Source organism: Sesamum indicum, linkage group LG7, assembly GCF_026168435.1.
Source record: "Sesamum indicum cultivar Baizhima isolate 11 linkage group LG7, ASM2616843v1, whole genome shotgun sequence".
Lineage (NCBI taxonomy): Eukaryota > Viridiplantae > Streptophyta > Magnoliopsida > Lamiales > Pedaliaceae > Sesamum > Sesamum indicum.
This window is the reverse complement of record NC_142663.1, coordinates 14,366,231-14,392,372: the sequence shown is the minus strand read 5'-3', so window position 1 is coordinate 14,392,372 and position 26,142 is coordinate 14,366,231. Positions and strand designations below refer to the sequence as shown.

The window sequence follows — 26,142 nt, the reverse complement described above, 5'->3', positions numbered from 1 at the left end:
GGTATCATGATTCTTTCACCTCTTGAAGTGGCTTCATTCCTTCAAAGACTTTTAATTTTCATAGTCCAAGTTCATTATTTATAGACAATTATTCTCTCCATCTCAAAATTATATATACTATTTAATTAATCCAATAATTAACTTTTTTAAGTGTATGATGATGATGGGGTGAAATTAATAAACTTTTCAAATAAATTTAACAACTAATTCTCAAATTCTTTTCTAATGGAGTTTTATTTAAGAATACTGACATTTTTTTTCTTTGTTTTTGGTAAAAAAATAAAATAAAATTAGCGTACCTTCTAAAAATAAAACAATGTTGTTATTGATAAAGAACTAATTGTTTACCAGCTTACATGTACGGATGCTTTAGTTTTTAAAAAATAAAATTTAAATATATTTATTACTTTTATTTATATATCTATCCATGGTTTAAACTATTTATTAGTTTTATAATATCATGTTTAATTTAAACTTATTTAAAACACTTTATAAATTTATATATCTTATAAAATATTTTTTTAAAATTTATGAAAGGTTTTATTTTATTTGAAATATAACCTCTTGAAGTGTTTAAATAAATGAAACTATGGACTTTTAAAATATTGGTAATGATAATTTTGTTTCTTACCATTTAAAAACTCCTTAGTTTCTCTTGATGAACTTATACCCTCATTGCATCTTATTTTTAGGGTAAATTACATTAATATTTTTAAGGTTATGTCAAAATATACAAACACTTGTATCTTTTATAAAATTACAACTACATCCCATAAGGTTATACTTGTAATTGAAAGTTGAAACTACACTCGTTATTTAAAAACAAAACTTACACAAATACCTTTTAAGAGATCATTACATTTAACACACCTTAAGGGATGTAGCTATAATTTTACAAAAGTTATAGAATGTCTATAATGCTGGGCTTAATGCTCCATTGCATAGGCTATGATCATGCGGCTCTCAACATCAGATTTCTCTTACTTACTTCTCTTGGCTTATTACTTCCTACCCCCACTCATCATAGTGCTGCAAACAGCATTCAGATTCATCCCTCCGTGGCCACAAGAGCTCAGTAATATTCTTGGTTCCCAACAGCAACCATATACAAACAGATCATATTCTCCCTCATGATCATTATCCAAGCAACGACCCTGAATTTCTGCTTCTCTTCACTGTTATTACACTCTTTGCAAGATTTTCGACAGCGCAAGGCAACAAGAACACGACAAGAAACGCTTGCGACAGCTATGGCGTGTGTGGAGCCTGTGGTAGCTGCAACTCGGAGGATTCTCCAATCTGTGTTTGTCTACGAGGATTTGAACCGATGAACAAGCTGGAATGGAGTTCTGGAAACTGGACTAACGGGCGTGTGCGGAGAGTTCCGTTGAACTGTCAAGAAAGCATGAGCAATGGGAGCAGAAAAGATGGATTTTTGAAGATAGAGATGACCAAAGTTCCAGGATATGCTCATCGTTGGTAGGCCCATGAAGCCCAACCCACCACCTGATGGCCCAAGCCCCAATCCAGCCCACAATCATGACCCGACCCGGTCCCATTTAGAAGCCCCCAAAATTGATTCCTTCTTTATTTTATCAAGTCAGTAAAAGTCTTCTCTCTCTCTTCTTCATGACCACAGCGCCTCTCCCTCTTTCTCTGTATTTTTTCTTCATTTCCAAAGCTCCTCTCCCTCTTTCTCTGTATTTTTTCTTCATTACCAATAGCTTTGGAAATGATCACCACCGCTCAAATCTCCCTCATTCTCTTACATTTGGTATAAATTCCCCTTTGATCCAAGAAAAACAAATAAGAAAAAGAGAGCAAAAGGATGAGCAATTAACGAAGAAAATAGAGAGTTTTTGAGATGTGGGTCTTTTTGACTTGAGTCTTAATGGTATATGAATACATGCCTAATGAAATCTTTGACTTCTTTCTCTTTGGTCAGTTCAAGTTTTCTTCTGTTTAAGGATTTGATCGAGAATTCAAGAACTGATCAGTTACGTTTCTTTGGACATTAACCTGTGTAGATCAATCACAAGACATCCTGGACCGGGGAAAGCGTTTTAACATTATCATAGGCATTTGTCGAGGCCTTCTTTACCTTCACAGGGATTCTGGATTGAAGATAATCCATAGGGACCTCAAGCCCAGCAACATATTGCTGGATAATGACTGGATCCAAAGATCTCAGACTTCGGCATGCTTAGAATATTCGGGAGCAACCGATATCATATTGATGGGTATACATATATCATCCCTACAAAAAGACTGAAACGCCCTTCATTAAGGGCATTATGGTCATTTCCGCAATCAGGATCCGTGTGTTTCATAGCGGGCGGGTCGTAGAGGACCCGACCCGAGTCACATAGACTAACGGAAGACTCGGACAATGACGACCGTTCGATCAGAATGTGAATCAGCAAGATAAGGCCACGTGGCCCATTATTTGCCATACAACTGTGCACTATAAATAGACCCCGATACGCCATAAATGAGGTAACTGTTATGCATTAATTGAGATCGAACTTTGAGATCGCATACATTTCACTCGATCAACCTAACTTGAGCGTCGGAGGGTCATTGTCGGGAACGTGCCCGATGAGCTTCACGGTTCGTGTTTTATTCTCAGGGGATCCAAAATCTGTTTCGAAAGAATTAGTCGACCCGCAGTGAGATCGTCTCAGGAGCTCGAATAATTCGACCCGAATCACATATCAACAACGTAAGAACGTAAGAGTGGTTGGAAAATTGTAAGTATAAATTGCATTTCACCTAATGTGCAATTATGTCGTGGTAAAATCTTGATTTTATCCTTTAACAAAAAATCTCGACCAGATCAAACTTCGTTCAGCCAATTTTAATCCACGAGGGAATTATTTACTTGATGTACAATTTAAGGAGAGTACAACAACTGTAATAATACTTAGTCACATGATTTGATTTGATCCGTTCAAATCTGGTCTAGACAAGAACTTTACTCTATTATCAATACAATATTTGTCAAACAAAGTACATATTTTTATTACTCATTTATTACAGTCGAATAATTTTTTTATTACCAAAACATAATTATAAGTGTAATGATACATCTCATCACATTGATTATCATGCGAAAATGTAGAAGGATAGTTTGATTAAAAAAAATTATTTACAAAAAATAGATTTTATCATGAATATTCGATTCTATTTAAGAAATGTTGTGTATATCATTTTCTAAATAAAAAGAATTATAAAATTTTTATGCACACAATGTGGTCTGTGTAAATCGAAATATAAAATTCAATAAAATTTGAAAGGCAAGAAAATAAGCGTTCACTTGTAATAGTTTGAATGGCAAGAAAATAGTTTGGAGTAGGAAAGAGAAAAATCGGAATGATAAGGAAAGGACTGACATAACGAACTTAACATCTGGGCCCCTTAGAAGCGATTCTATTGGCTGAGCCACGCATTTCCTTCTTACATTCCTACCTCACCAAGAGACAACTACAGTCCAAATATTTAATAGGTGCATTCACACACACACACACGTTTTTGTGTGTGTTTTATCCTCCCAATTTGACCCCATTACAAAACCTCCCAAAACTCGGAAATCGAAGCCATTGATATTAAAAAAGGTGGGGAAGAAAACAAACTATTCAAGAGGGGTTTGCCATTCACATCTAGAAAAAGCATTTCTTGACTTATTTATTGGTTTCATCTCCTTCATCTTCTTCATTGACCGGACAAAAGAGCACTCTTTGAGTTGAAAGGAAACCTCTCATTGGCCCATAATGTTTTTCTTGAAGAAAATTCTTATTTTCTTGTCTGTTTTCACGCTTGCCCTTTGCGAAGAAGCTTTGGAGTCTGACCCCTTCCCCAAGCCTTTGATCGTTGAAATTAATGAAGCCCAGTTGAAAGAATGGCCTGTCGAAGAAGAAGAAGTCCAGTTACAGTGTACGAGTTGGAGGGTTGCTGTGGAGGCCAATAATTTAAGCCCATGGGAGAAAATTCCAGAAGAGTGTGCTGATTATGTGAAGGAGTATATGATTGGAAAGGGATATGAACTTGATCTTCAAAGGGTTTCAAATGAGGCAAAAGCATTTGCAAGAAGTGTATATTTGAGTGGGGATGGAAAAAGTGCTTGGATATTTGATGTGGATGAGACTCTGCTCTCCAATCTTCCCTATTATGCGGACCATGGTTTTGGGTATTAAATTCTTCCTATTTTTTTTTTTAAATTTAGACTTAAAATCTTGGCTTAATTTTTTTTTTGATCCCGTAAATAAAGTCATCTGATATTTTCGTTCTTTTTCTGAGTTTACCATTCTCAACGTGATATTTTAAAATCAGTGTTTTTATTCATATTGATCCATTTCTACAGCATTTTTATCCTTTTTACAATCTAAGGTAGCATTTTGGACCAACATCTATTTAACTTTTGCGATTTCATTTCTTTTTTCGTCGGAGTTCACCCTTCTCGTCGGTGGGTGAACTTCCGCTAACGAAAGAATTGAAATTGCAAAAATTGAAAAGTTGCAGTACCAAAATGCTACCCTAAAAAGTTAAACGACGAAAATGCTAAATGTCCTAAGTTATGCCACAAAAAATGCATTCAATCCTAAAATCTTACTGCCATTCTTTGGCCTTTCTTCAGTTTATTGTTCTTTGTGATATGAATAATTGTTGCAATGATTTGGGGAGTCTAAACTGTTGCTTTTCTTGGTCATTTGTAGCTTGGAAGTTTTTGATAGCACAAAATTTGGTCAATGGGTCGAGATGGGAATAGCACCTGCTATAGAGTCCAGTTTGGAACTTTATGAAGAGGTCTTGAGCTTGGGATTCAAGGTTATCTTGTTGACTGGTCGAAGTGAAAGGCACCGAAGTATTACCGTCGAGAATTTGTTCCAAGCTGGATTTCGGGAATGGGACAAGCTCTTACTCAGGTAATTTTGCAACATATGTATGGTGGGATGGCTTTGTCCTTCACTTTTATTGATCAACATGTTTAACTCTGTCTTATTTAGTTAAAGGTTGCAAGTGTGAAGCGAATGCTTAGATCTTGTAATAAAGTGTGAATGTGCCAGTGTGATTTTAGACAGGTCTTTTTATGAACTAGAAAATTTCCCTAGCATTGCAGATGTTGATATCAAGGTCAAATTAAAGAACTAGTGAAATGGCGGTGGTAAATGAGCGAACAACCTTAAACTCTGCTAAACCTGCAATAGCACTGGTTGATTTGTCTTTGATAGAGACAGCAATATATGTGTGCTTTCTTTGCTTCTCCCCCATATTTTTATCTAAATTACATGTCCTTTTGCTCACTCATTTGGTAGACAAATGCTATAGCGATGATTTGTGTATAATATCTTCTTGACGTGCAGTTATTACAGTAATGTCAAAAATAGTTTTCAACATCAGAAGCTTTCACTATGACTCTGAGTTGTACTCAGACTGTGTCTTGTCATAGTAAGGATCATGGTTTTTGAATGTGCAAAAATGCCGTTCGATATATGCAACTTATGTTCGCATCAAATTCTGCTGCAAGTATGAGTAGGCAGAGGTTATTGAGACATCCTCTACTTCTTAGCTAATAACAGTCATTGTGCTGAATTTATAAACTTTAGGTTATAAAATACTTATATGTAACATCGCATGTGCATTGTCAATTCAGATGATTGCAACCATCAGGTGGATGACATCTCATGTTGTCAACTTTCGTGGTTCTTGGTGTCCCAAATGAATGTTGTTTCATGTTGCATGATATATGTCTTCAACAAAGCAATAGTGTCCATAAAAGTTGGCTATATCCGGACAAATAAATATTTGTATCCATTACGAAAACTTTTGCTCGTTTACTTGGTTGGTAATAAGTATAACCGCAAATGTATTTGCTACATGGGATGCCTTCTGTCTGTCCAAAAATCGTACGTTGATTGAATTTTTGTCTTTGCAGGTCCTCGGAGGATCATGAAAAGACAGCAACGATATACAAGTCAGAGAAAAGGAACGAGCTCGTAGAACAGGGATATCAAATTCTGGGCAATTCTGGAGATCAGTGGAGTGATTTACTAGGCTCTTCTATGTCTATACGTTCATTTAAGCTTCCGAATCCCATGTATTACATATCCTAACCAGGTTTCTCCACATTGAAGCATCACCTTCAGGTGTTGTTGTATTGATCATGTAATTCATTTGTTGTATGATTGATCACTTTTATCGAACTGTATGTTGCTAACACAGATACTGGTGATGAACTCCTGTCTTATTAATTTAAGATGGCCTAATTTGATATGAACTAAGATTTTCTAGTTATCAAAATCAGACATGCATGAGGTTGCAATAATTGGTACAGCTTGAAAGACAAATTAGGGTTGGCTGTCTGTGTTAAAAATGGAAAAAAACATGAGGGTTCTTTTGAGTTCGGAATGGGAACTTTGCTTGTGGCCATGTTGTACAAAATACAGAGCAATGACAAAAAATAATTCAAGATTGATAAATGCTTCCAAAAACTCAACATTAGATCATAACATTTTTAATGTTTTCTCATGAAACTTTAGAAAAAAAATAGAATAATAAATTGTTGGAGATGGGAATATAATGTGTTTTGGTGCATGTGCTTTTCATCAACTACCAAAATCATTCTACTTAGTTTGAAATGATATCATTGGACAAAGGGGTCAAGCATCCATTCATTACTTTTATAATTCACTTAAATAATATATTAATTATTTAATTCTCTGTAATTAAAATACATTTTGGTGTTTTTCACCAATTTTGATTTTTTCTCTATACGTCGTTATATATATATATATATATATGCTATTATGTATCGACTATGATATTGAGAAAATTATTCAAATTTATTACACATCTAAAAATAAATAAATAAATAAAATATTGCGAAGCTATCCATATGCATGGATGAATTATGGACCATAAATTGGCAATCACCTTTCTCCCAATAAAAATCATCACCATATGCGGAAGTGGTCCCTTTTATTTGATTGTCCTAAGGTAAAATTAAGAAGGGATCAATATTATTATTACATGAATCAACAATTACTATTAAAATAGATCAACATTCACATATTAATAAAATTCAAATTCACAGCCTCATAATTATAGGACCTCAATTCATTATCTAACTATACGCTCATTAGCTTTTATGCTTATCTTTCTCATTTTAAAGAAAAGAACTACGAATTAAATGAATTCGAACACATTATCATAAATTAATGGTTAAATTTCATAAATACTTTTTACATATGAGTCACTTGATAAAATTCACATTACCTATATATATATATATATATTTAGAAAATATATTTTATTAAAGTAATGTGCATATATAAAGTATAATATAACTTTTAATTGAAAATCTGAATTGAAATAATAGCAACTTGGTTGAGGGAAATAACAACCAATTACTATGATTATCAATAATTAAAGCACCTAACTTTTTGGATGGTAAGTTATCAAGGCCCCTAACTACCATCTACAAAAGTAAGATTTGACAAATCATGAGTAACTAGAGAGCTAGGGGCACTTGCTTTTTGCAAAATTTACAATTTAGTTTTTATATTCAAATAAATTTTTTTTTCTATTTTTTTTAAAAAAAATAGATTATAAGTTAATTGTATTATTTAATATATCATGTTAAAATTATATAAGATGTGAATAATTTCGTTGCTGAATCTAATTTATCAAAATGCGGAATACAGAATCATTTTTGTAGGCGTGATTTCATCGTAGCGTTATTTTTAAATTTTAAAATTAAAATATTGCTTAATTTACGTTCATAGTATTGTGTGCTTCATTTGGTTGGATGTGAATTTAATTTAAAGTTATTACTATAATTTGTCAGCCTTTAAATTTGATATATAAAAGATCATTTAAATTGGGAAAAGAAAATGGTAATAAAAATTGGACCATTTTTGGTGGTCCAGTTACAAAAGAAAATGGATGGTCCAATTGAAAGGTGAGTATATAAGTTGTTTGTACACTAATCTCAACATCTTTTTCAAAGTGGGGTAGGAAAGGGGATTCAATTGATGAGGGATAAAAGTATCTTTCTTGATATTTGAGATATTAATTTAATATATGTTTGGTTGGATATGCCAAATTATAAGCAAAAGGAAGAAGAAATGAAAAAACATAAAATTGTTTTCTAAAAAATAATATGATATGGTGTCATTAATTCTCTGTAATTATCTTAAAGAATAAAAAGAAAATAAGAATGCCAAAGTTTTATTTTTTTTTTAATTATTTCAATGTTAGAATTGCACAATGTTGTTGTTTGTCATTTTTATTTTTATTTTATTATTATTATTATTTTGATAGAATGAGGATGTTCTTGAAGGTTGATTGAGAGTTTCTTTATTCATAAATGATAGTATAAGAATGTAATAACAGGCTAACAGCCAAACCCATTTCATATTCATCCACTCACCTGCCAAATTTTCTGTTCTCTCTGCATCTCTCGCTCTCTCTCTCTCACACACACACACTGGAAACTTGTCTGCAGCTCAGTTTCTAGAATCACTTTTGCAGTTCTAACAGAATTAATCCGCAGATTTTCTATGAATTGCAATGGGAGTTTCACGTACTTCAAAGAAAGCGTTCGGTTCATGGCTTCTTCTCCTATTATTGTAAAACAATTTCATTTGATCACATTTCCTCTCATTTTCACATTCTGAGTTCATATCCCACCACCATTTTCAGATCTTGGCCTCTTCTTGTTTTTCCAAGAAAACCCGTAAAGCTTCAATCTTTATCCCGACAAAAAGACTCCAAGAATCACTGCTTTGATAAAGAATGAGGCACAGACATAAACTCATGCTAATCATAGGGCTCACCTCAGTAACAGTCCTAACAATTCTTTTATTCACAGTTTTTTGTTGTAGAAGAAGAAAAGCTGAACATGGTTCCAGAGATGTAGAATCAGCGTTTGAGTGTAAAGAAGGAGATGGGCGTGTTAACACTGAGGATTTAATCAAGTTTCATGGGGGTGAAGATCTAACTGTAGAGGAAATTCTGGATGCCCCTGGTGAAGTTATAGGAAAATCTAGCTATGGGACTCTGTACAGGGCTAGTTTAGTAAATTCAGATTCACTTGCATTGTTGAGATTCTTGAGGCCTACTTGTACCTTGAGGATAAAAGAGGTGGTGCCCATTCTTGAGTTGCTCGGCTCTGTAAGGCATCCAAATTTGGTGCCTTTGTATGCATTTTATGCAGGGCCTAGAGGGGAGAAGCTCATGGTTCATCCATTTTATGGACCTGGAAATTTAGCTCAGTTCATCAAAGGTAAGGTTCTTCTTGGCTTCAGTTTGGTTGAAAAGATAATTTCTGTTTTATATAAGCTCTCTTGCTGATGTTAGGAAATATGAGTTCAATGTGGAACCAGATATGAATGTCCTTGTAATGGAGTTTACCATTTCTTTAAGAAAACCTTTCTTTACATGGTTTCGTGTTACTTTTGTCCTGGTGCATAAATTTACTGCAAGTGAAGATGACAATGTTGTGCTTCGTTTACGGTTAAGATTTTGATGCCATTCCAATCTTAAACTCTATGTCGTAATTCAGTTTTTCAAGATTTTAGCTTGGTCGAGAGATCTGATACCCTTTCTAATTTGTCTTATGATATCTTTATTGACCTTTGTTAATAATGGATCTCCTAATATACTGTGACAGCTCTCACTGTTTTAACATAAAAATGTGATATTTGTCTTGTTATGGGTTTAAATTTTACCTTCTTCAGTTGGAATTTTCACATTTTTGGTTTGGGATTCTGTTTGCTTGTCATTTCCTGTTGAATAACAAACTCTAGCTTCCAACTGTGAATTTGGCACGCGTAAAATGTGCAACAATACAATCTAAACTGATTCGGACAATGGTGTGTTTGTTGCTCAGATGGTAAAGCTGAGGCCCATAAATGGCCTGTCATATATAGGATCTCCATACGTATTGCTAGAGGAGTTCGGCATCTTCATACAGCTTTTGAGAAGCCCATAATACATGGAAACCTCAAGTCGAAGAATATATTTTTGGATCACCATCTCAATCCATATATCTCAGATTTTGGCTTAAATCTTCTATTGAATCCAACCGCAGGGCAGCAAATGCTTGAGTCGTCTGCCTCTCAGGGCTATAGAGCCCCTGAGTTGATGAAAATGAAAGATGCTAGCAAAGAGAGTGATATATACAGCCTGGGGGTAATCTTTCTTGAATTACTGACTGGAAAGTTAGCGATTGATGAGAATTCCACTCCAGATCAAGATTTTTGTTTGCCAAGTGCCCTCAGAAATGCTGTTCTGGATGACACGATGGTGGATTTGTATCATCCAGATATTCTTCTTGGCTTAAGCAATGATCAGAGAATAGTCACTGAAGATCGTGTTTTCAGATTTTTCCAGCTCGCAATGGCTTGTTGTTCTCCCACACGTCTCCTTCGGCCTCACATAAATCAAATCCTTGAAAAGCTTCAAGGAATTGGAAAGTAAGAACGGTGATTATGACGAAAATTAGTGGGCCCACTCATAAAAGTTTTATCCAAGTGTCATTGTTTCTACCGCTGTTTACATGATCAGAAAGTGACTTGGACTGATTTTAGCATGCGGGCTGCGGGAAGGAACACTTGTTACAGCAAATCAAGATTGGAAGATTTGTCTAACTGACATCAAAGTTGAGTATCAATGGCAACTGTTCTTAAAGAACGGTTAATCTTGTATCAAGTCATCTGTAGAAAAAGATATCGTGATCTTTCTCTTAGCACCCTCTCTGTTGTGCTTAGAAATGATCGTTTTATTTGACAAACGAGAGAAGAATGAAACAAGGTCCAAATTACATGGAAATGGGATTCTTACCAGGATCTTAAAGTAGTAATTGTGCTGGTTTTAGAATGATTGCACGGAAAAAAAACAGACTAGCTGAATAACTCTCAATGTTGCCCGAATTCTATTCAAAATCGGGAAAATCTTTGAGGACATTGATGTTTTGTTAGTGAATGAGAGTTTCTGCAGAGGTTTATTCCCAGTTGTGAGACCAGCTCAAGACAATCACTTTCCGCAATATGAAGTAGTGCTTGGACTTACTGTATAGAATCTATAGGTACAAGTATCACTTTCTAATGTATAAAGTAGAGCTTTTTCTCTCCCATATCCAACCAAAATCAAGAAAATTTCCAGTGTCTTAATCTCTTGTCTGTTTCGGAGATGAATAATTGTAGCCAGTTAATCCAGTGGGGGTGGGTTCTGATGGGGAGCAGTGTGACTTATAATATTGATTCCATTCATCTATTGAAAATTGTTTGGAACACCTCAACCCCCCAGAATTCCACCATTTAAAGAACCAAGGGAATTAAATTAGTTCAAATATTACAAAAGAAAGTCCTTCATCCATTTCCATTCTATTGTCAGAATATAAGTTTGAAAAAGAAGAGAGGTGTCTTCATTTCTTGCGTAAATTGAAAGCCTCTTCAAATATATTTTGGGGCATTGCAACTTCCTTTATTCAACAATGTGAAGACAACTTACATGCACTGAAAAATCCATCATTCAGTAGGATCGTGTCAAAATCTCATGGCAAAAACAAGAACATCCTCAATCTCCGGTTAGTTATTGCCTAAATCTTTGTTTAACCTTCTGATATAAATTCCAGCAGCCGGGATGGATAAGAATCATATACAACATATCCAGAATGCTAGACCTGCAGCTTCACTCTGCTGCCATCTCCGGAATGACTGTATAAACTTCCACATCAGCCATGTCAGGGCTCCTCACTGAGTACTGAAAAGTCCAACCATGGCATGCACCTGCATGGACACCATTCTTATTGACTGCAAAAATGGCTCCAACAAAATCAGGGTATTTCCTTGCGATTCTTGCAATGGCATCCTGGGCAGCAAGCTTAGGTTCCATGCCTAACCTCATACTCTCAATGACTTGATAGCTAAAAATAAAGCAAAGAACAAATCTTAGCTGCAGCATGACATGGGAAGCATTGTAGCTCAAGCATCATATGAGTGTTACGAATTTGGTCCAGGAATGGACATTAAAATGCATTTAAGATTTATGGAAATATTTTCCAAATTATCAGCAGTCTGAAGATTGCAACTAAACATAGAATAGTTTCCACTATATACCAAGGAAGAAAGCGCATCATGATATCACCATCCCCAGTAGCCCCACAAGCTCCAACATCAGTGTCAGCATATGCAGAAGATCCGGCAATAGGTCCATCACCGACCCTGCAGCCCAAAAGAAGTTCTATAATCTATAACACATAGAATTTCAGTAAGGTAAGATGCTGACCATGTTTGTGCAATTGAAGTTTATTCACATAGGATCAGGATTGACATCCTAAATTTGATTTTATCCTTGCCACCCACTAAGTGGGTTTTCCAATGGTAAAATCTTTTGAAGATGAACAACAGAAATCTCAAAAGGTCCTATTCAATGCATTCAATTCTTTCTCCTTTTTTTCCCCTTTTACATGACAATGACATTATTATCTTTTCTAGTGTTGCTTTGACTGACTCTTGTTACTTTTTTACCAGAATGATGTTGAAGACTCACGCATGTGGAGCTATTCAAATTGTTGAGATCTCCAAACATACACCTCGCTCGAAGAAATGTGTGGTACAAGATACATGGTTTATTGCACAATATGACCAAGTTGACCAGGGCTTAACCTTGTTTCTCCCAAAACTAACCTTCTATTATATTAGGTATATTACACAATGATGACATTGTCAATTCTGCCATATTAGGTCATTTAAATAGTGGAAAGATGTACATTTGGCTTTAAGTAGGGAGTCAAGATGAAACAAAAGAAGCTTGATACCTTTACTTTGCGAGCATTAATTTTCATTCTTCCATCTTTTTGTCATTTTCAGGAATTCATGATTTCTTGTGTAGGTTAACCATGATTCTGTTTCCTCATTCTTTTGAAATATGTGAATAACATTTAAAGAACAGTCCACAAGTCTTCTAAATCAGATGAGTCCGCAGTGAAACGTTCTTACAGATGATGAAGATACTGACGATATTGACGACATAAAAGATCACGATCGCAAAGTTAAACTTGTTCATGACATAAAACAGACACTATTATTACCTGCCCGGAATCTTAAAAGTAGCCCCGTTGGTAGACGTACCAACAGCTATATGTCCCAACTGAAAAAACCATATATAGAAATGATTATATCTATTGCAAATGCATCAATGAATGGAATTTTAGAGGGAAAAGCAGCTTACTTTGTCAATAACAGCCAAGGATATTGTATCGTGGCTATGGAGATTAAAAAGGGACGACCCAGACTCATCAAAGCCAGTCGTCTTCGGGTTCAAGCATATTCCCCCACCAAGGTTATTACTACTCTCTGGACGGTAAGGACCACAATCATCAATCGGCATAACGTTTTTCCTAAAATTGGGCTGGCACTTATTCTTTTTCCAATTTTTCCACTTCTCTATAGAATCTTCAGAACTTAAGTTTTTGGGGCCTGGAAGACCCATAGAAATGGCAAATATTGATGCTTGCTCTCCAACAAGCATAGTGTGTTTAGTATGCTGCATTACTAATCTTGCAGCTTTGATGCCATCGCTCACATACCTCATCGCTGCAACAGCTCCAACCTCCATTGTTACCTATGCATGTCTTAGCAGATGCCAAGAATAAACCATCAATACTTCACTTTTTGTAGCATTGTCCAACAAGAATACATTCAACAATAAGGATTGCTGCCAAATTACCATACCCCATTCATGATCATAGCATCAATTGTTGTTTCTCCATTCTCATCCGGGCTTCCTCCAGGACCAACTGTCCATCAAAAAGTATCATCTCTTTTGCATTTGACCATGGAGGTATACATAATTATCTTACATGTTGTCTCAGATGTGGTTACCAACAAAATCCAGAGAATGGACTGAGAATGCATTCAGTAACCAAGCTACAAAGTGATCTAATAAATATATTTTATCTTAGATAAGATTTTGATAACTTCAGAAAACTTAAAAATTATTCTTTTGGATTTTCCAAATGACGACTTCTGTTATCCATGTGATCAACAACAAAAAGTGACTGCTGGTCATACCCAAGCAAGATCTGTTATGAAGACTAATGTTTCATTTTTCCTACATCCTAACCTTATAAGTTGAAACAGAGCAATAGACTGAATAGGCAAATTTCTCATTCCAACTTTTCCAATTCTACCAATTCACAAATTGCTTGGGGTTTGGCATTTCAGGTAATCCCTATTCCAAATGGAGGCCAGCATTCACTTTAACGAGTTATAAAAACATGTAAAGCAAGTGCAACCATTTGAAATACCCAAAACACACAATGTTACATAACCGGATCCCAACCTGTACCATCGCATCTCAGTTCCTCACAAGCAGAACAACCTTCTACAACTGCATCCACGGCGGAAAGTCCACCATCAACAGCTCTCCATGCTGCTCTGACAGCTTCCAGGAAGGGCCAGGTGCTGACAACTAAAGGGAATTTCCTAGCACCCCTAACCCCATCTCCAAATGCCTAATTGAAGAAAGATATCAACAGGCAATTAGTAAAAAGGAGCAACAAAAAGATAATGCTACCAAAATAAAGATCAAACTTTTCTATAGTTACAGAATATGAAAAAACAAGAAAAAATTCGCTCTTTTATAAATGTACCAAACCTCCACTACTTTTTCGTTTGCCATTTTTCATTCCCCCACCATCACCGTCCCCATTGTTTCATATTCCCATATCTCACTTCACTTCAAATACCATTAATAACCCCATCGAAATCCGACCGTATCCCAACATCAAATATTCAAAAATACAAAGAAATTACGAAAGCCCAGAAGAAAACTCGCAACCCCAGAGGCTTACAAGCAAACAAATGCATTATAACAGTAAAATCACCAAAAGAATATATACAGACAAGCAATCAGAAAAGATCATTGACAAAGATTACCGCGGAGAACAGAGTCACGAAGAAAAAAAGAGCGACGCCAAGTTTATCGAAGTTGGCAGACATCACTGAGAGGGTACTCTTCTGCCTACAGTGGGTTCAGTGCGGTTCCTCGTTCCTGGGAACTGGGGCCTGTTATGATACGTCGATACTTTCGAATTTTTAGCATTTTACCCCCTGTGAATTCAATAATAGTAAGTTGATCCCCAAACATTACCACTCCTACGCAAATTGGCCCCTATTTGAATTTCTTGACTTTTGCAACACACATTGTTCTTGTCACTTAATTATGTGCAGTATGTGGATTCAGAATATGAAGAATAAAAATCCTATTAATAATTTTGGTTTAAATGCGACAAACTCTCTTGTAAAAATAATAATAGGCCAAAAAATTCCATTGACCAATAAAAAAGAGCAAATCCTACTAAACTTCAATTTAAATAATATATCAATGAGCTTTTTCTAAAAGTTCAAGAATCGTGTGGTCATTCTTTTGATAATGAAGATTTTATTAGTTTCTTGTTTGTAAAATAAAATTCAGACTATATTCTTGCATCCAGATTAAATTTCAATTTGAGTTAAGTGTCTACCAACGTTTGAATTCCCCAATCATATATTCTTTCAGATTGGATAAATTTGAAAATTTATCTAATTTATTACCCACGTCTTATCCCGAATAAATTAATTTTTTTTCAATGTTCTCATTCAATGATAAAAAATAAATTGACCCAAGAACAGGTGTTTCATTACAAAGAAAAGCTTAGTACTAAAATTCTTCACAAAGCAGTCTCTTAATGCTGCTATAACTGCAGGAGACAATTAACTTCCATGTTGCATGCAATGAAAGCAAGCAGAGTTTACAGGGGAATACAGTGTTCACAACAATGTCTCACTACTGAAAAAAAGCAAAGAGGATTTCTATATACATGTTGTGTTGGCCATAGTTCACTACAAAGAATCTGTGCAGTATATGGTACTGTCATGAATCATCTCCAGACAGTTTCATTTGCGTCTGTGAACACCGCATTGTGATGCTCGATCAAGCACTGAATAACTTCAATAGAGCAAAAGTCCAGCGGCGTCGCATCATCAAGAGGGATGGAAGAGGATGCATCAAGACTTTCACCGTCTTCTGCAAGCAGATAATAAACAGAATTAAAATTATATACATGCATCAAGAGTTTCATCACCTTCTGCAAACAGCAGGGTTCATGGGAGTGAATATGTTAAAATCCTGGCAGCCTAATTAGTTAAGCTGCATTTTAGCAAACCAGGGCAAGCTACAGTCATTTTCTTTTTCTGTTCCTTCAATCTAATGAAAACCAGCACGATGGGGAAACATAATACTGCTCGTCTAATCATCAGGAGTAGAAGGTTACAGAATCTTATGTAATTCAAAACCAGCAATATGTTATAACACATGTACAACCTAGTATCAGCTATTCCTGTAGTTTCCATTTTCTTAAGGAGCCTATTCCAATCCACTAAACATAATCCAACTTTACACCATAAGCAATATTCAATAGATCCACGTCAGGTGGAGCATCACAAGCACACCCCGACTTCAGAACCCAGTGTTCTTATTGCAGTATGGCAGACTCCTGATGGCTGTGAGACATTGGGAATCTAAAGATGCCTTCTATAGGTCAAAATGTCGGAGCACACATGTATAGAGAAACCAAGGACAACACAGTGAATAAGAAAGTTTTTGCGCAAAATAAAAGTTGGCTACTGGGGGCAAAGGAAGGCATTCCACAAGGTTTTGCTTTGTCAAAGGGAGGGGAAAAAATCTACAATGAGTAAATCTGTTGAAAGAAGTCGTAATCTTGCAAATTTCCCCTCCTTATTGGCAGCAGCTAGTTAGCCACTACTATATTCCTGACAGATTTGTTTCTGCCTTTTACTAGTCCTTGTTGCAGGAGCCACCACTAGAATCTTAAAGTTCTTGATCCATCATGGACTTTGTAATACCAGGATGAAGAGGTCACATTTTGAAGGAGTGATTGATTCTGATGCCTCGTTCTCATGAAATAAAAATGAGAAAGGAACCAACTTATAAGTATTGGCTAAAGAACTCATCCATTGGACATCATTTGGCAAACAGCAAATTATAGGTTTGGAGGCACTTCCTGTCCAAAGGGCTTGCAGGACTCAGATGTAACAAATGGTATGAGCGATTAAAGTCATACTATTAGCATGTGAAGCATAGCTGAATCTGTACTTAGAATGACCTTGATTTTTCAAGGAAAGGACGCCAAACGTCCAATGAAGGTTATCATGGTTTCAACATGGATTTTACAACATTGTGTTTGGATTAATGGATTCGAGGGTAGGGATTTCAAATCCTAATAACAAAATTCTTTGAATTGTTTGGGTAATTCCACATTAGAAATAATTTCAAACCTTTTCTACTCTCTTTCTAAACTATATTTTGTGAAATATTAATGGATTTCAAATTCTTCTGATATGGAGTCATTTGAAACTTTTTTCCTAAATTATCCCTTCAAATTAATTTTTTTCCAGTAAATATTGTTTGGCTAAACTTATTTAAAAAATCTTATATGCTCATGCATCTTTTAAGCTCTTAAAACAGCTTATCAGACATAGAAGCTTATAAGATGTTCTAAAGAAAATAGTGATGGTATTTTTGTGTCTTGAATAGTCAAAAGATCTCCAAAAATATTTGGATTAAGATTACTTTTTTTAAGAGCTTATATGCTCCTAATATTTTATTTTAGGATCTAAAACTCTTTAGAAAAAAAGTTGCCAGACAGATTAACGGAAAGATGTTTTTAGAGATTTCAGCTATCCAGTCTAGATAAACTTGGATCCTCAGAATGCATATGCCAAAATGTTTAAAAATTGTTGCTTGCTTCATTTATGTGTCAAGTTTAATGCAAGGCCTTCATCTTCTAAACAACAAACTATGTAAACAACTGGTTCGAAATAGCATTTATGCAGTTTATAAGCTCTCTTTAGCATGTAACTAAAATTTTCCCTCAAATATAACCAAACTTATGCATAATATAGCCTAAGTTGAAAACTCCAGAAACAAGAATATTCATTACCATCTTAACCTAAAGATCAAATATTGTTTAAGATACATGCTTTTCCACCGGGAACTAGCAAAAACCAAATGGTTAAGTTTTCAAGTCCCATTAAACATAAAAACTAAGTTAAAATCCTACACGATAAATTACACTGCGTGAAGTAGTTCTCTCAAATGCTTTTCATAATAATCACTCTGATCCAACACCTTGACTGGTGCAATTCTTGAAGAACTGTTATGTTATTCCCTAGTTTCTTCCAATTATTCAGTGAGCAAAGTTGTTCATTGCTACTAATCAGAAATAAAAGTTGGTATACTCTTCACCAGCTAAATTTCTGTGGACGCTCAAGTCTTTGCATCTACTGACATGTGACAGTAAGATATGCCGCAAAAATAACATAGAAGCAAAGCAAAGGGTAGTGCCTCAAGTACTGGATAATGTGAGACGAAAAGATCACCTGCAAGCATGTCCCACGCACTGTAGTTGGAGGTTGAATCTAAGTTGGCTTTAGAGTCAAGTTTTGATGGATGATTCCAGTAGTGTTTATAATGCTCAGGTCTCTGGCCTTTCTGCCATATAATGATAGGGGCCATTTCCATGGCAAGGCTTCGAGCATCCATCTGCAACATGTTTGCAACATCTAAGCATTCTAATAATAAATAATTCAGTCAATAACTTGATTTCATCTGGCCTCTATATGATAGGTCATTAAATCATCAAATGACTAAATTGAACACTTATTTTTCCTTCTGACTACGAATATTTTTGTTGTTCGAATGAAAGGTCAATGCTGTTACATCTGCAACATAAGTTGCTGCATCCTCATGCCTAACCAGAATGACCAGAGGACTTTTTCTAAACAAGCAAGTGACCAAATCTACTATTATTATTTGCCTATTATGATCTAACAAACTCACTAGTCTCTTTGCCTATAATTATAAATGTTCACTGAATGAGTAAATCAAAAAATGTCAAAATGCTATATTGTTATACATCCAAACCACAAAAAACGATCAAATCCATGCAAACCTAGAAGATGAAAACATAGCATCACTAAAGTTGAGTCACTTGGCAAGCACATGGGGGCACTAAACATGGCTAGACACCAAATTAAGGAGACAAAATAACCCCATGTGGCATGCGGGCACATACACAAAGATATGCATCTACCTTGTTAAGTGGAGATTTCTGACTAACACGAAGTAGAAGAGCCGTAACTAGTTCCAATGTCATATAGTTAACAGTTGGAAGCTTCTTGAGAATATTTCTCATTACATGTATGCTTGAGCGAGCATTCCTGATTTCATTGTACAGCTCAAAGGTGGTTAATGGCCCAGGAAGGCTTGCAATGTAACACTTGATCAGAGCTGCAACATCAATTGATTTTACACCCTCTGGTAGTGATGCATTTGGATCTGGAGATGCAATAACAAGATAGAAAGAATAAGTGGAGAGTTTGCCCATTAAACAGGACCCTCTTAAATTTGAATATTTTTAGTGAATACCATTATTATACATTGATACCAACTGCCGAAGAATCTTCTCGTCTCCTTTGGCCTTGAACAATTCCTGGGTGTTCAAGCCTAGATCACCAAAAAGGTAAAGTTTATTATCAATCTATGATATAGACCAAACAGTCCGTTCATTATCATTACTTCCATGTATTACCTGATAATATAAGATAATCTGCACATTTGATCAATATGTTTGGAATTGGCAAGGTGGACTGCTGGCGCTGGACCGTAAACTCAATTGGAACACCAAATACTGCCAGAAACAAGTAAGAAAAGTTATTACCTTGTAGTATTCAAGCCAGGATGTAATTATACCACACAAGGAGCCGGATCTAACTTATTCTTGACACAAGTAGCTTCAGTAATATAGGTATTAAGAATTATTTGAGATCATTTAAAATGTCAATAAAAACTTCTTTTGATCCAAAAAGAACCTCATATATGACCAGTATACAAGCCAAACAAAATGAGTCCAAAAATCCTTTTTGTCACGAAAACTTTTAAAGTGTTTCCAAGTTGGTCACTCTTCAATGACCAAGTGAGTTTTAAACACATCAGTAACAGAAAACACCAAATCCAAATTGACTTTACATGGCACTCCTTGTAAACTAAATGATCCACAAAATGAAATATCCTACCATCTGTACTTGCAACTCCCTGCAGAAATGGTAAAACGAAAATATTCGTAAGCTTCTGCTTCCAGGACGTAAAAGGGAAAAAAGAAATATTTCCAAATTCATGTAACCTTTTGCCATCTCTCGATGTCCGTCAGAAGAGTCTTGCTTTTTTGTGCAGTCTTCTTGGCCACCTGTACAATCAATTTAGGGGTCAAAGTGATAACATCACCTTAAGAGAATCTTAGTCTTGCCATACTTAGCATATTTCAAGTAAGTTCCTGTAGCATGGGTGTGTATATCTAACTTGAGTTTGTTCTTCTATTCATTTGGACATAAACAACAAATTCATAAATTTTTACTACCCTTCATTATGTAAACATCGGCACCATGTCTGACTTTCCACTCTCAAAAGAAACAGAAAAAATGACACTGCACATATTGTTTGTTGCAACTTATACGAAGTGTTCTTCATCAGCATATTAGGAAATAATTTAACTATCTTGACGGCCAGACAAATCAAGCAGACAAGACCCTTGTATATTCACATTAAAGAATATTATATGAGTAGGTAGCATTTAATCCAACAGAAACCAAATTTTCAATCAATGCGACTACATAGTCAAAGGCTATATACAAAAAGCCAGACATTTTCTAGGGAAAATCCGAATCTTAATACAATTGCTAAGTACCCTTGATTTATTCAAATCATAATTACCAACACTGAAAACTTGAAAAAAGTCACAGAACCTAAATAATTTAGCTTTTCCAACCCTTATAATTATAGTTATAATCAGTTTGTGATAAAGGTGGAATATTAAGATTCAATGAACACTCGAGAGAATGCAATTGTTAGTATGCAATCACAGGAAGCTAATCGATATATTCTACAATTGTAAAAACAAATGAAAATCTGTATGTATTAATTATTATATATATCCTTTCTTGATGTTTCAACAGTCATGCAGTGAGAGGTCAATAACATGATAGTATGAATCAAACTAAACTTAAGTTGCGTAAATGTGAATATACAGAATAAAACCAGGCAAAGAATAGAACAAAATGCAACATACTTGTCATAACAGCAAAACTGAGCCACCCATGGAAGTATATTTACCAACACATGTTCTAGTTGACTTCCAATATGAAGTGCTCCACATGTATTACCTCTTCGACTTTCGTCTTTCCAACAACAACCTTATCTTTTGTCTCTGATAATCCCTTTCTCAAAAACATGCTAGTAGTAGCAGCAGCAGAAATAACACGCTCCTGCACAGCATGTCTGGTAGAGGGCTGCTGGAAGATAGCCCACCGGCTTTTGACTGCTGAACCCACTTTCTCGGCCACATCAGCAACATTTCCTTTTGCATCCTTTGCAACATACCCAACAAAAATTCCAGCACTGTGTCCTGCTTCTTTAAGCTTCACTCCTGTTCATTAATATTAGGGTTTACCTCTCCATCCAATGCAAATGGACATGTGAATAATAGATAGACAGATAGATAGATAGATATAGAGAGAGAGAGAGAAGGACAGCTTATAACAAGAATTTACACCAAATACCTGAGGATTGAAAAAAATCAGTAGCCTTTTCGTGCCACTGAGGTGAAATGACTGAAGGCATTTGCCGTGTCTTCAGATACCAGTTTCGACTAAGCAAATATGTAGTGAATCTGTTGCAGTTTAGGCACACAAAAATCAAAACCAATAAGGTTTAACTTTGTCAAACTAGTAAGGTTTCATTAAGCAATCTTTTGTAAGTGAGTATTAATTCTTGCAATTTACTCTGGTCCTGGAATTGTTAGCAAAACCTTCCACTAAAAGGAACTCACTACAAGATAAAGTTGATCTTACATTTAAACTTTACCTTCCGCTTTCAAGATTTTATTGTCAGAGAACAAATTTAACATAAGGTGATTGCGAAGAATCCCAAGATAATCAATCAAAATACATTAACTAAAGATCACCAAGTATATTACCAAATAAAAGAACTTCTAGGATTTGACCAGTAATCAGGAAAGTGATCAAAGAAGAAGAAGATCGCATATATCAATCAAGACTACACCGTCCATCAGAATAATTCTAAAAACACCAACAAACAATCTATTGAACGATAATTTGACAAACCCAATATTAAAAAAACACAACTCAATAAAGAAAAAAATACACAATTGACTTCAAAATCCCAGAATTCGCAAAACTTGATCGACTGCTCCAGAACACAAAACAGAGAGTTGATTAGGGTTTTTTCTTGCCTTTGTAATCGCGAGTAATTGAAAGCCTGAATAATCTATGGAAGGAAAAGCAGTGGGAGGAGAAAGAGGAGATTCTTGAAAAAGAAAAAGTCAAATAAATTTATTATATATGAGTTGGAGACTGGTAAGACTCTGGGGTTTATACTTCGTTATCCAATGAGAACAGAACACGTGGTGCTCTCACTGTGCCTTACAACGGTCGTGCGCCCCTTTCTCCATTTCAAAAATAAATAATTGTCATCGTTAGTGTTTTCATCTTATCTCATTAAAAAAATAAAGTGGAATGAGTTTTGTTGATATGACAAATTATTTTTATGATGTGATTGGATGTAATATAAAAATAATATAATAAAATATATATATACTAAATATAAATTATGTAAAAAGAAAAAAAATGTTTTAAGTAACTTTTTATTCGGAAAACAAAATTAATTTCACAATCAAACAACATTAATTTGATCGGACAAAACGAGATGAGAATTATTTGACAGTCAAAGGTGTTATGTGTTGGTTTTCCTTTATTGTTTTTTATTTTTTTTAAATAAAATAGCAAGTCTTGGCACTTGGAACTTAAATATTCTACATAATTTAAAAAATTATTTTTTATCATTTTTATTACGTACAATTTTAGAATAGAAGATTTGAAATACAAACTGCTCATATATAATCTGATATGAGTGAATAAAATAGATAATCGTAAAAACGAACTATTCACGTTACGACTTGTTTTAGGATACGAGTTGGAAAATAACCTTAATTGGTTCAATATTTCAATACGATCAAATTTGATTTGAATACAAATTTATTCTGATTCAATATAATCTCATTTATTATAATGTTTTCACATTTTCTGAATTTTGATCCTTTTCGTCCAACCTTGGATTTCCGATTACAATTTACAACAATGCAAAATCATGCTTCCTCAATTTTGCTTTCCTTGCAATCCTGACCACCACCACCAACTACTCTCCACAAAGAATGCTCACTCCAGATTCTCTCCATCTTCTCAATGGGAATGTTCTTAGTCTCAGGCAGCAACAAATACACAAATGCTGTCATCAGCAGTAACCATCCTCCAAACAGGAAGAAAATTCCAGACTTCAAATGGCAGAGCATTGCTAGGAATAGCTGTGCAATCAAGAATGTGAAGAACAGATTTACAGCCACAACGACACTTTGCGCCGCCGACCGTATTTCCAGTGGGAAAATCTCACTTGTTACAACCCATCCCAATGGCCCCCAAGACAACCCAAAACCAGCAACATAAACACAAATCAATATCAAGACTAATACCCCATATCCTTTGCTCAAGCCACCATCATCCCCTAGCTTGGCTGCCATGATCCCACCAATTAGCATTTGTGAAACAAACATTTGAACCCCACCTACATGGAATAGAGCCTTCTTCCTAGTCTATCCACCAGCAAGGATGTTAGGAGAGTGAAGCTTGTGACCACGAGACCGATCACGATTGCAGACATGAGGGACATGCTCTCGCCTGAACCTATGGAACGGAAGAGGACTGGGGCGTAGAAGGCAATCACGTTGATTCCAGTTACTTGTTGGAAGAATGGGATTGCTATGGACATCAAAAGTTGAGGCCTGTATTTTCTTTGCATGAGGTTCTTGTAAGGGTATTGGATGGCTTTTGAAGCATGGCTTGCTTCAATGAGGTCATCTAGTTCCACTTGGACATCGTTGGTTCCTCGGACTCTTTGCAATGCTCGTTTGGCCTTTTCTTGCTCGTTGCTACGCTGGATAAGGCTGTTTGGCGTCTCGGGGAGGAAAAGAGCTCCAACAGCCAGGATGGCTGCTGGCGCTCCGGCCATGGCAAGGGATATTCGCCAGCCCCACCCGCCTCTGATCTTGACAGTGCCGTAGTTTATGAAAGTAGCCATTATGAAACCAATGTTAACTTTTGGAAGGCAGCATTGAACGCTCCTCTATGTTTGGGCAGTGCCATTTCTGATAGGTAGAGTGGAACTGCCTGCAGATAAGAAAAAACAGTAGTCTATTATGTGATCGCAGACAAGAAAAAACAGTAGTCTATTATGTGATCGGTACAAGTACAATCTTAATTAATTGAGTCCCTGAGGAAACAATCATAAATCATTATTACCTGATTGGTAAAACCGAGCCCAACGCCAAGCAGCGCACGACCAAATATCAACATGTAGATGTTGGGGGCTGCACCGCCAAGGGCAGCACCGAGCACAAATGCAGCTCCACCGATAACGATTGATGGCTTTCGTCCAAAGGCCCGAGTCACAGATGAAGCAAAGAAAGAAGTAATCAGGCCAGCTATGTAAAGTGATGAGGTGAAAGATGTCAGTAGTTGGCTATCAAATTTTGCAGTAGTTGCTTATATTGGTGTCATGTTTCATCTTCATGTACACCTTTGGGAAAAATTTCTTCAGAAATGGCTCCATTGATGTTTCTCCCCCTATAAAATCAAGTATAATGGTTTAGTGTACTAATTACAAGAACTCGAAGCAACTGAGTCAATTATTTAGGAAAAATTGCACTTTCGGCTCTACAAAATAGAAAGTGTTATATGTTTGGTACCACAATTTACAGTTTTAACACAGTTGGTCCCATAGAATGAAACGGTACATTTGGTTCATGTGGGACCAAAAGTGCAGTTTCCCCAAATTACATAAGCAGAACAACTGAAGGTGTGATCTTAAGCATAAATCATATCCTAATTTAATAGCAACTAGGAAAACCAAATACTTTAAGCAAAGAAAAATGTTCAAATAAGATAAAGATTTGTGTATTTTTACACGAGTCAAATTTAAATTGCATAGCGATTCAAATTTACCACATGGCACTATAAGATCATGCCACGTGCGCCTAATTGTCCTTCCAACTACCAAAACGCGCAAAAATAATCGAGATAAGGTACGTCGTTTGTTATTTATATCAATCTTAAAGGCCCTTCTGACCTCATGCTCGCTGATTGAGGCCGACCCTAGTGCACAACTTCGATCAGAAGCCACCAAGTACAATCGAGAAACTATCAACAAATGCACTTGGATTCTTTGACAAATTCACATAAGATGTTTGCTTCTTTAATGTTTGACCGGACATGAGATACGCATAGAAAACAAACCTGAAACTCCGACATCATAGCCGAAGATTATTCCTCCTGTAGCAGCTACCATACAAGACAGCAGAGCAAACACTGTAATTCTCCCATTATATTGCCTGCTGTCACTTTTAATCTCCAAAGCCACAGCCATGGCTGCCAGAAATGTTGCTGAGTTACTATATAGAGCTGCATACTTATAAAAACACTTGCACTGAAAGACTGTGGAAGTAAGCATTAGAAATGGTCATTTTCTTGACTTTCTGAGCAAAGGAGATGAAAAATTCATTTTGATAAGCATTATGGTGGAAGACTTTTCGACGGATGGTTTGGTAAGATAATTTTTAAATTACTCAGAAAACAACAAGATATTATAATGTACGGCCAAATTAGTCATGGCAATCAAATGATCAATCATGTACTAAAACTTAAAGTCGTGGGTTCAAGTTCCATAAACGAGGGTATATGGTTTACTTTCCATAGTAGTGTCTTGTTTATTTAAAATACAAGATTAAATATTTTAAAATATTATCATTTATATTGATACATTTGTATTCACTTTAACTCATAGCTTTTGTATTTTAGTGGAAGATGGATGACATTTTTGGTCATCAAACAAATTAATCCCATGTAACAAAATATGTGAGATTGTGTACCCATCTTTGGATGTGGAACGATAATC

General features: G+C 35.6%; 4 protein-coding genes and 1 pseudogene across 8 annotated transcripts; 2 read left to right on the top strand and 3 right to left on the bottom strand.

Moving 5' to 3' along the window:
• Positions 1 to 3,526: 3,526 nt before the first annotated feature.
• Positions 3,527 to 6,274, top strand: LOC105179206 (acid phosphatase 1). The gene is made up of 3 exons (XM_011102803.3): positions 3,527 to 4,186; positions 4,713 to 4,922; positions 5,933 to 6,274. The coding sequence occupies exons 1-3, from the start codon at positions 3,771 to 3,773 to the stop codon at positions 6,108 to 6,110; spliced, it is 804 nt and encodes a 267-aa protein (XP_011101105.1). The 5' UTR covers positions 3,527 to 3,770; the 3' UTR covers positions 6,111 to 6,274.
• Positions 6,275 to 8,371: 2,097 nt separating this feature from the next.
• On the top strand, positions 8,372 to 11,171 carry LOC105179207 (putative kinase-like protein TMKL1). Its single transcript, XM_011102804.3, has 2 exons — positions 8,372 to 9,283; positions 9,890 to 11,171. The coding sequence occupies exons 1-2, from the start codon at positions 8,794 to 8,796 to the stop codon at positions 10,477 to 10,479; spliced, it is 1,080 nt and encodes a 359-aa protein (XP_011101106.1). The 5' UTR covers positions 8,372 to 8,793; the 3' UTR covers positions 10,480 to 11,171.
• Positions 11,172 to 11,439: 268 nt separating this feature from the next.
• On the bottom strand, positions 11,440 to 15,158 carry LOC105179208 (N-terminal nucleophile aminohydrolases (Ntn hydrolases) superfamily protein). 2 transcript variants are annotated; one of them, XM_011102805.3, is made up of 7 exons: positions 14,943 to 15,158; positions 14,347 to 14,518; positions 13,737 to 13,801; positions 13,234 to 13,626; positions 13,094 to 13,152; positions 12,120 to 12,224; positions 11,440 to 11,926 (listed from the first exon to the last, which is right to left on the bottom strand). In XM_011102805.3, the coding sequence occupies exons 1-7, from the start codon at positions 15,003 to 15,005 to the stop codon at positions 11,692 to 11,694; spliced, it is 1,092 nt and encodes a 363-aa protein (XP_011101107.1). In that variant the 5' UTR covers positions 15,006 to 15,158; the 3' UTR covers positions 11,440 to 11,691. The 2 variants fall into 2 exon arrangements, with proteins under 2 accessions (XP_011101107.1, XP_088739017.1); XM_088882891.1 differs by lacking the exon at positions 14,943 to 15,158 and adding an exon at positions 14,662 to 14,917.
• Positions 15,159 to 15,662: 504 nt separating this feature from the next.
• On the bottom strand, positions 15,663 to 22,497 carry LOC105179269 (small G protein family protein / RhoGAP family protein). Of its 3 annotated transcripts, none has more exons than XM_088882321.1 (10): positions 22,373 to 22,497; positions 21,681 to 21,790; positions 21,285 to 21,547; positions 20,249 to 20,311; positions 20,142 to 20,160; positions 19,658 to 19,756; positions 19,495 to 19,572; positions 19,160 to 19,404; positions 18,447 to 18,609; positions 15,663 to 16,071 (listed from the first exon to the last, which is right to left on the bottom strand). In XM_088882321.1, exons 2-10 carry the CDS (start codon positions 21,739 to 21,741, stop codon positions 15,926 to 15,928), a joined length of 1,137 nt encoding a protein of 378 aa, XP_088738447.1. In that variant the 5' UTR covers positions 21,742 to 21,790; positions 22,373 to 22,497; the 3' UTR covers positions 15,663 to 15,925. The 3 variants fall into 3 exon arrangements, with proteins under 3 accessions (XP_088738447.1, XP_088738449.1, XP_088738448.1); XM_088882323.1 differs by having other exon boundaries at positions 22,285 to 22,415; XM_088882322.1 differs by lacking the exon at positions 22,373 to 22,497 and adding an exon at positions 22,097 to 22,366.
• A 643-nt stretch (positions 22,498 to 23,140) lies between these two features.
• On the bottom strand, positions 23,141 to 25,838 carry LOC105179270 (hexose carrier protein HEX6-like; annotated as a pseudogene). Its single transcript, XR_016066302.1, has 3 exons — positions 25,485 to 25,838; positions 24,492 to 24,815; positions 23,141 to 24,359 (listed from the first exon to the last, which is right to left on the bottom strand). The product of XR_016066302.1 is annotated as a hexose carrier protein HEX6-like (transcript).
• Between the last annotated feature and the right edge of the window lie 304 nt (positions 25,839 to 26,142).

Excerpts from the sequence above, each read along its gene's own strand:
- LOC105179206 (XM_011102803.3), top strand. The coding sequence starts at position 3,771 with ATGTTTTTCTTGAAGAAAATTCTTATTTTCTTGTCTGTTTTCACGCTT. Across the intron at positions 4,187-4,712 it reads TATGCGGACCATGGTTTTGG|CTTGGAAGTTTTTGATAGCA; the intron begins GTATTAAATTCT and ends GGTCATTTGTAG. Across the intron at positions 4,923-5,932 it reads TGGGACAAGCTCTTACTCAG|GTCCTCGGAGGATCATGAAA; the intron begins GTAATTTTGCAA and ends TTGTCTTTGCAG.
- LOC105179207 (XM_011102804.3), top strand. The coding sequence starts at position 8,794 with ATGAGGCACAGACATAAACTCATGCTAATCATAGGGCTCACCTCAGTA. Across the intron at positions 9,284-9,889 it reads TTTAGCTCAGTTCATCAAAG|ATGGTAAAGCTGAGGCCCAT; the intron begins GTAAGGTTCTTC and ends TTTGTTGCTCAG.
- LOC105179208 (XM_011102805.3), bottom strand. The coding sequence starts at position 15,005 with ATGTCTGCCAACTTCGATAAACTTGGCGTCGCTCTTTTTTTCTTCGTG. Across the intron at positions 14,519-14,942 it reads TCGTGACTCTGTTCTCCGCG|GCATTTGGAGATGGGGTTAG; the intron begins GTAATCTTTGTC and ends TTCTTCAATTAG. Across the intron at positions 13,627-13,736 it reads ATGCTATGATCATGAATGGG|GTAACAATGGAGGTTGGAGC; the intron begins GTATGGTAATTT and ends AGACATGCATAG.
- LOC105179269 (XM_088882321.1), bottom strand. The coding sequence starts at position 21,741 with ATGCCTTCAGTCATTTCACCTCAGTGGCACGAAAAGGCTACTGATTTT. Across the intron at positions 20,312-21,284 it reads GAAAGACGAAAGTCGAAGAG|GTGGCCAAGAAGACTGCACA; the intron begins GTAATACATGTG and ends TTGATTGTACAG. Across the intron at positions 19,573-19,657 it reads AGATTATCTTATATTATCAG|GCTTGAACACCCAGGAATTG; the intron begins GTAATACATGGA and ends TTGGTGATCTAG.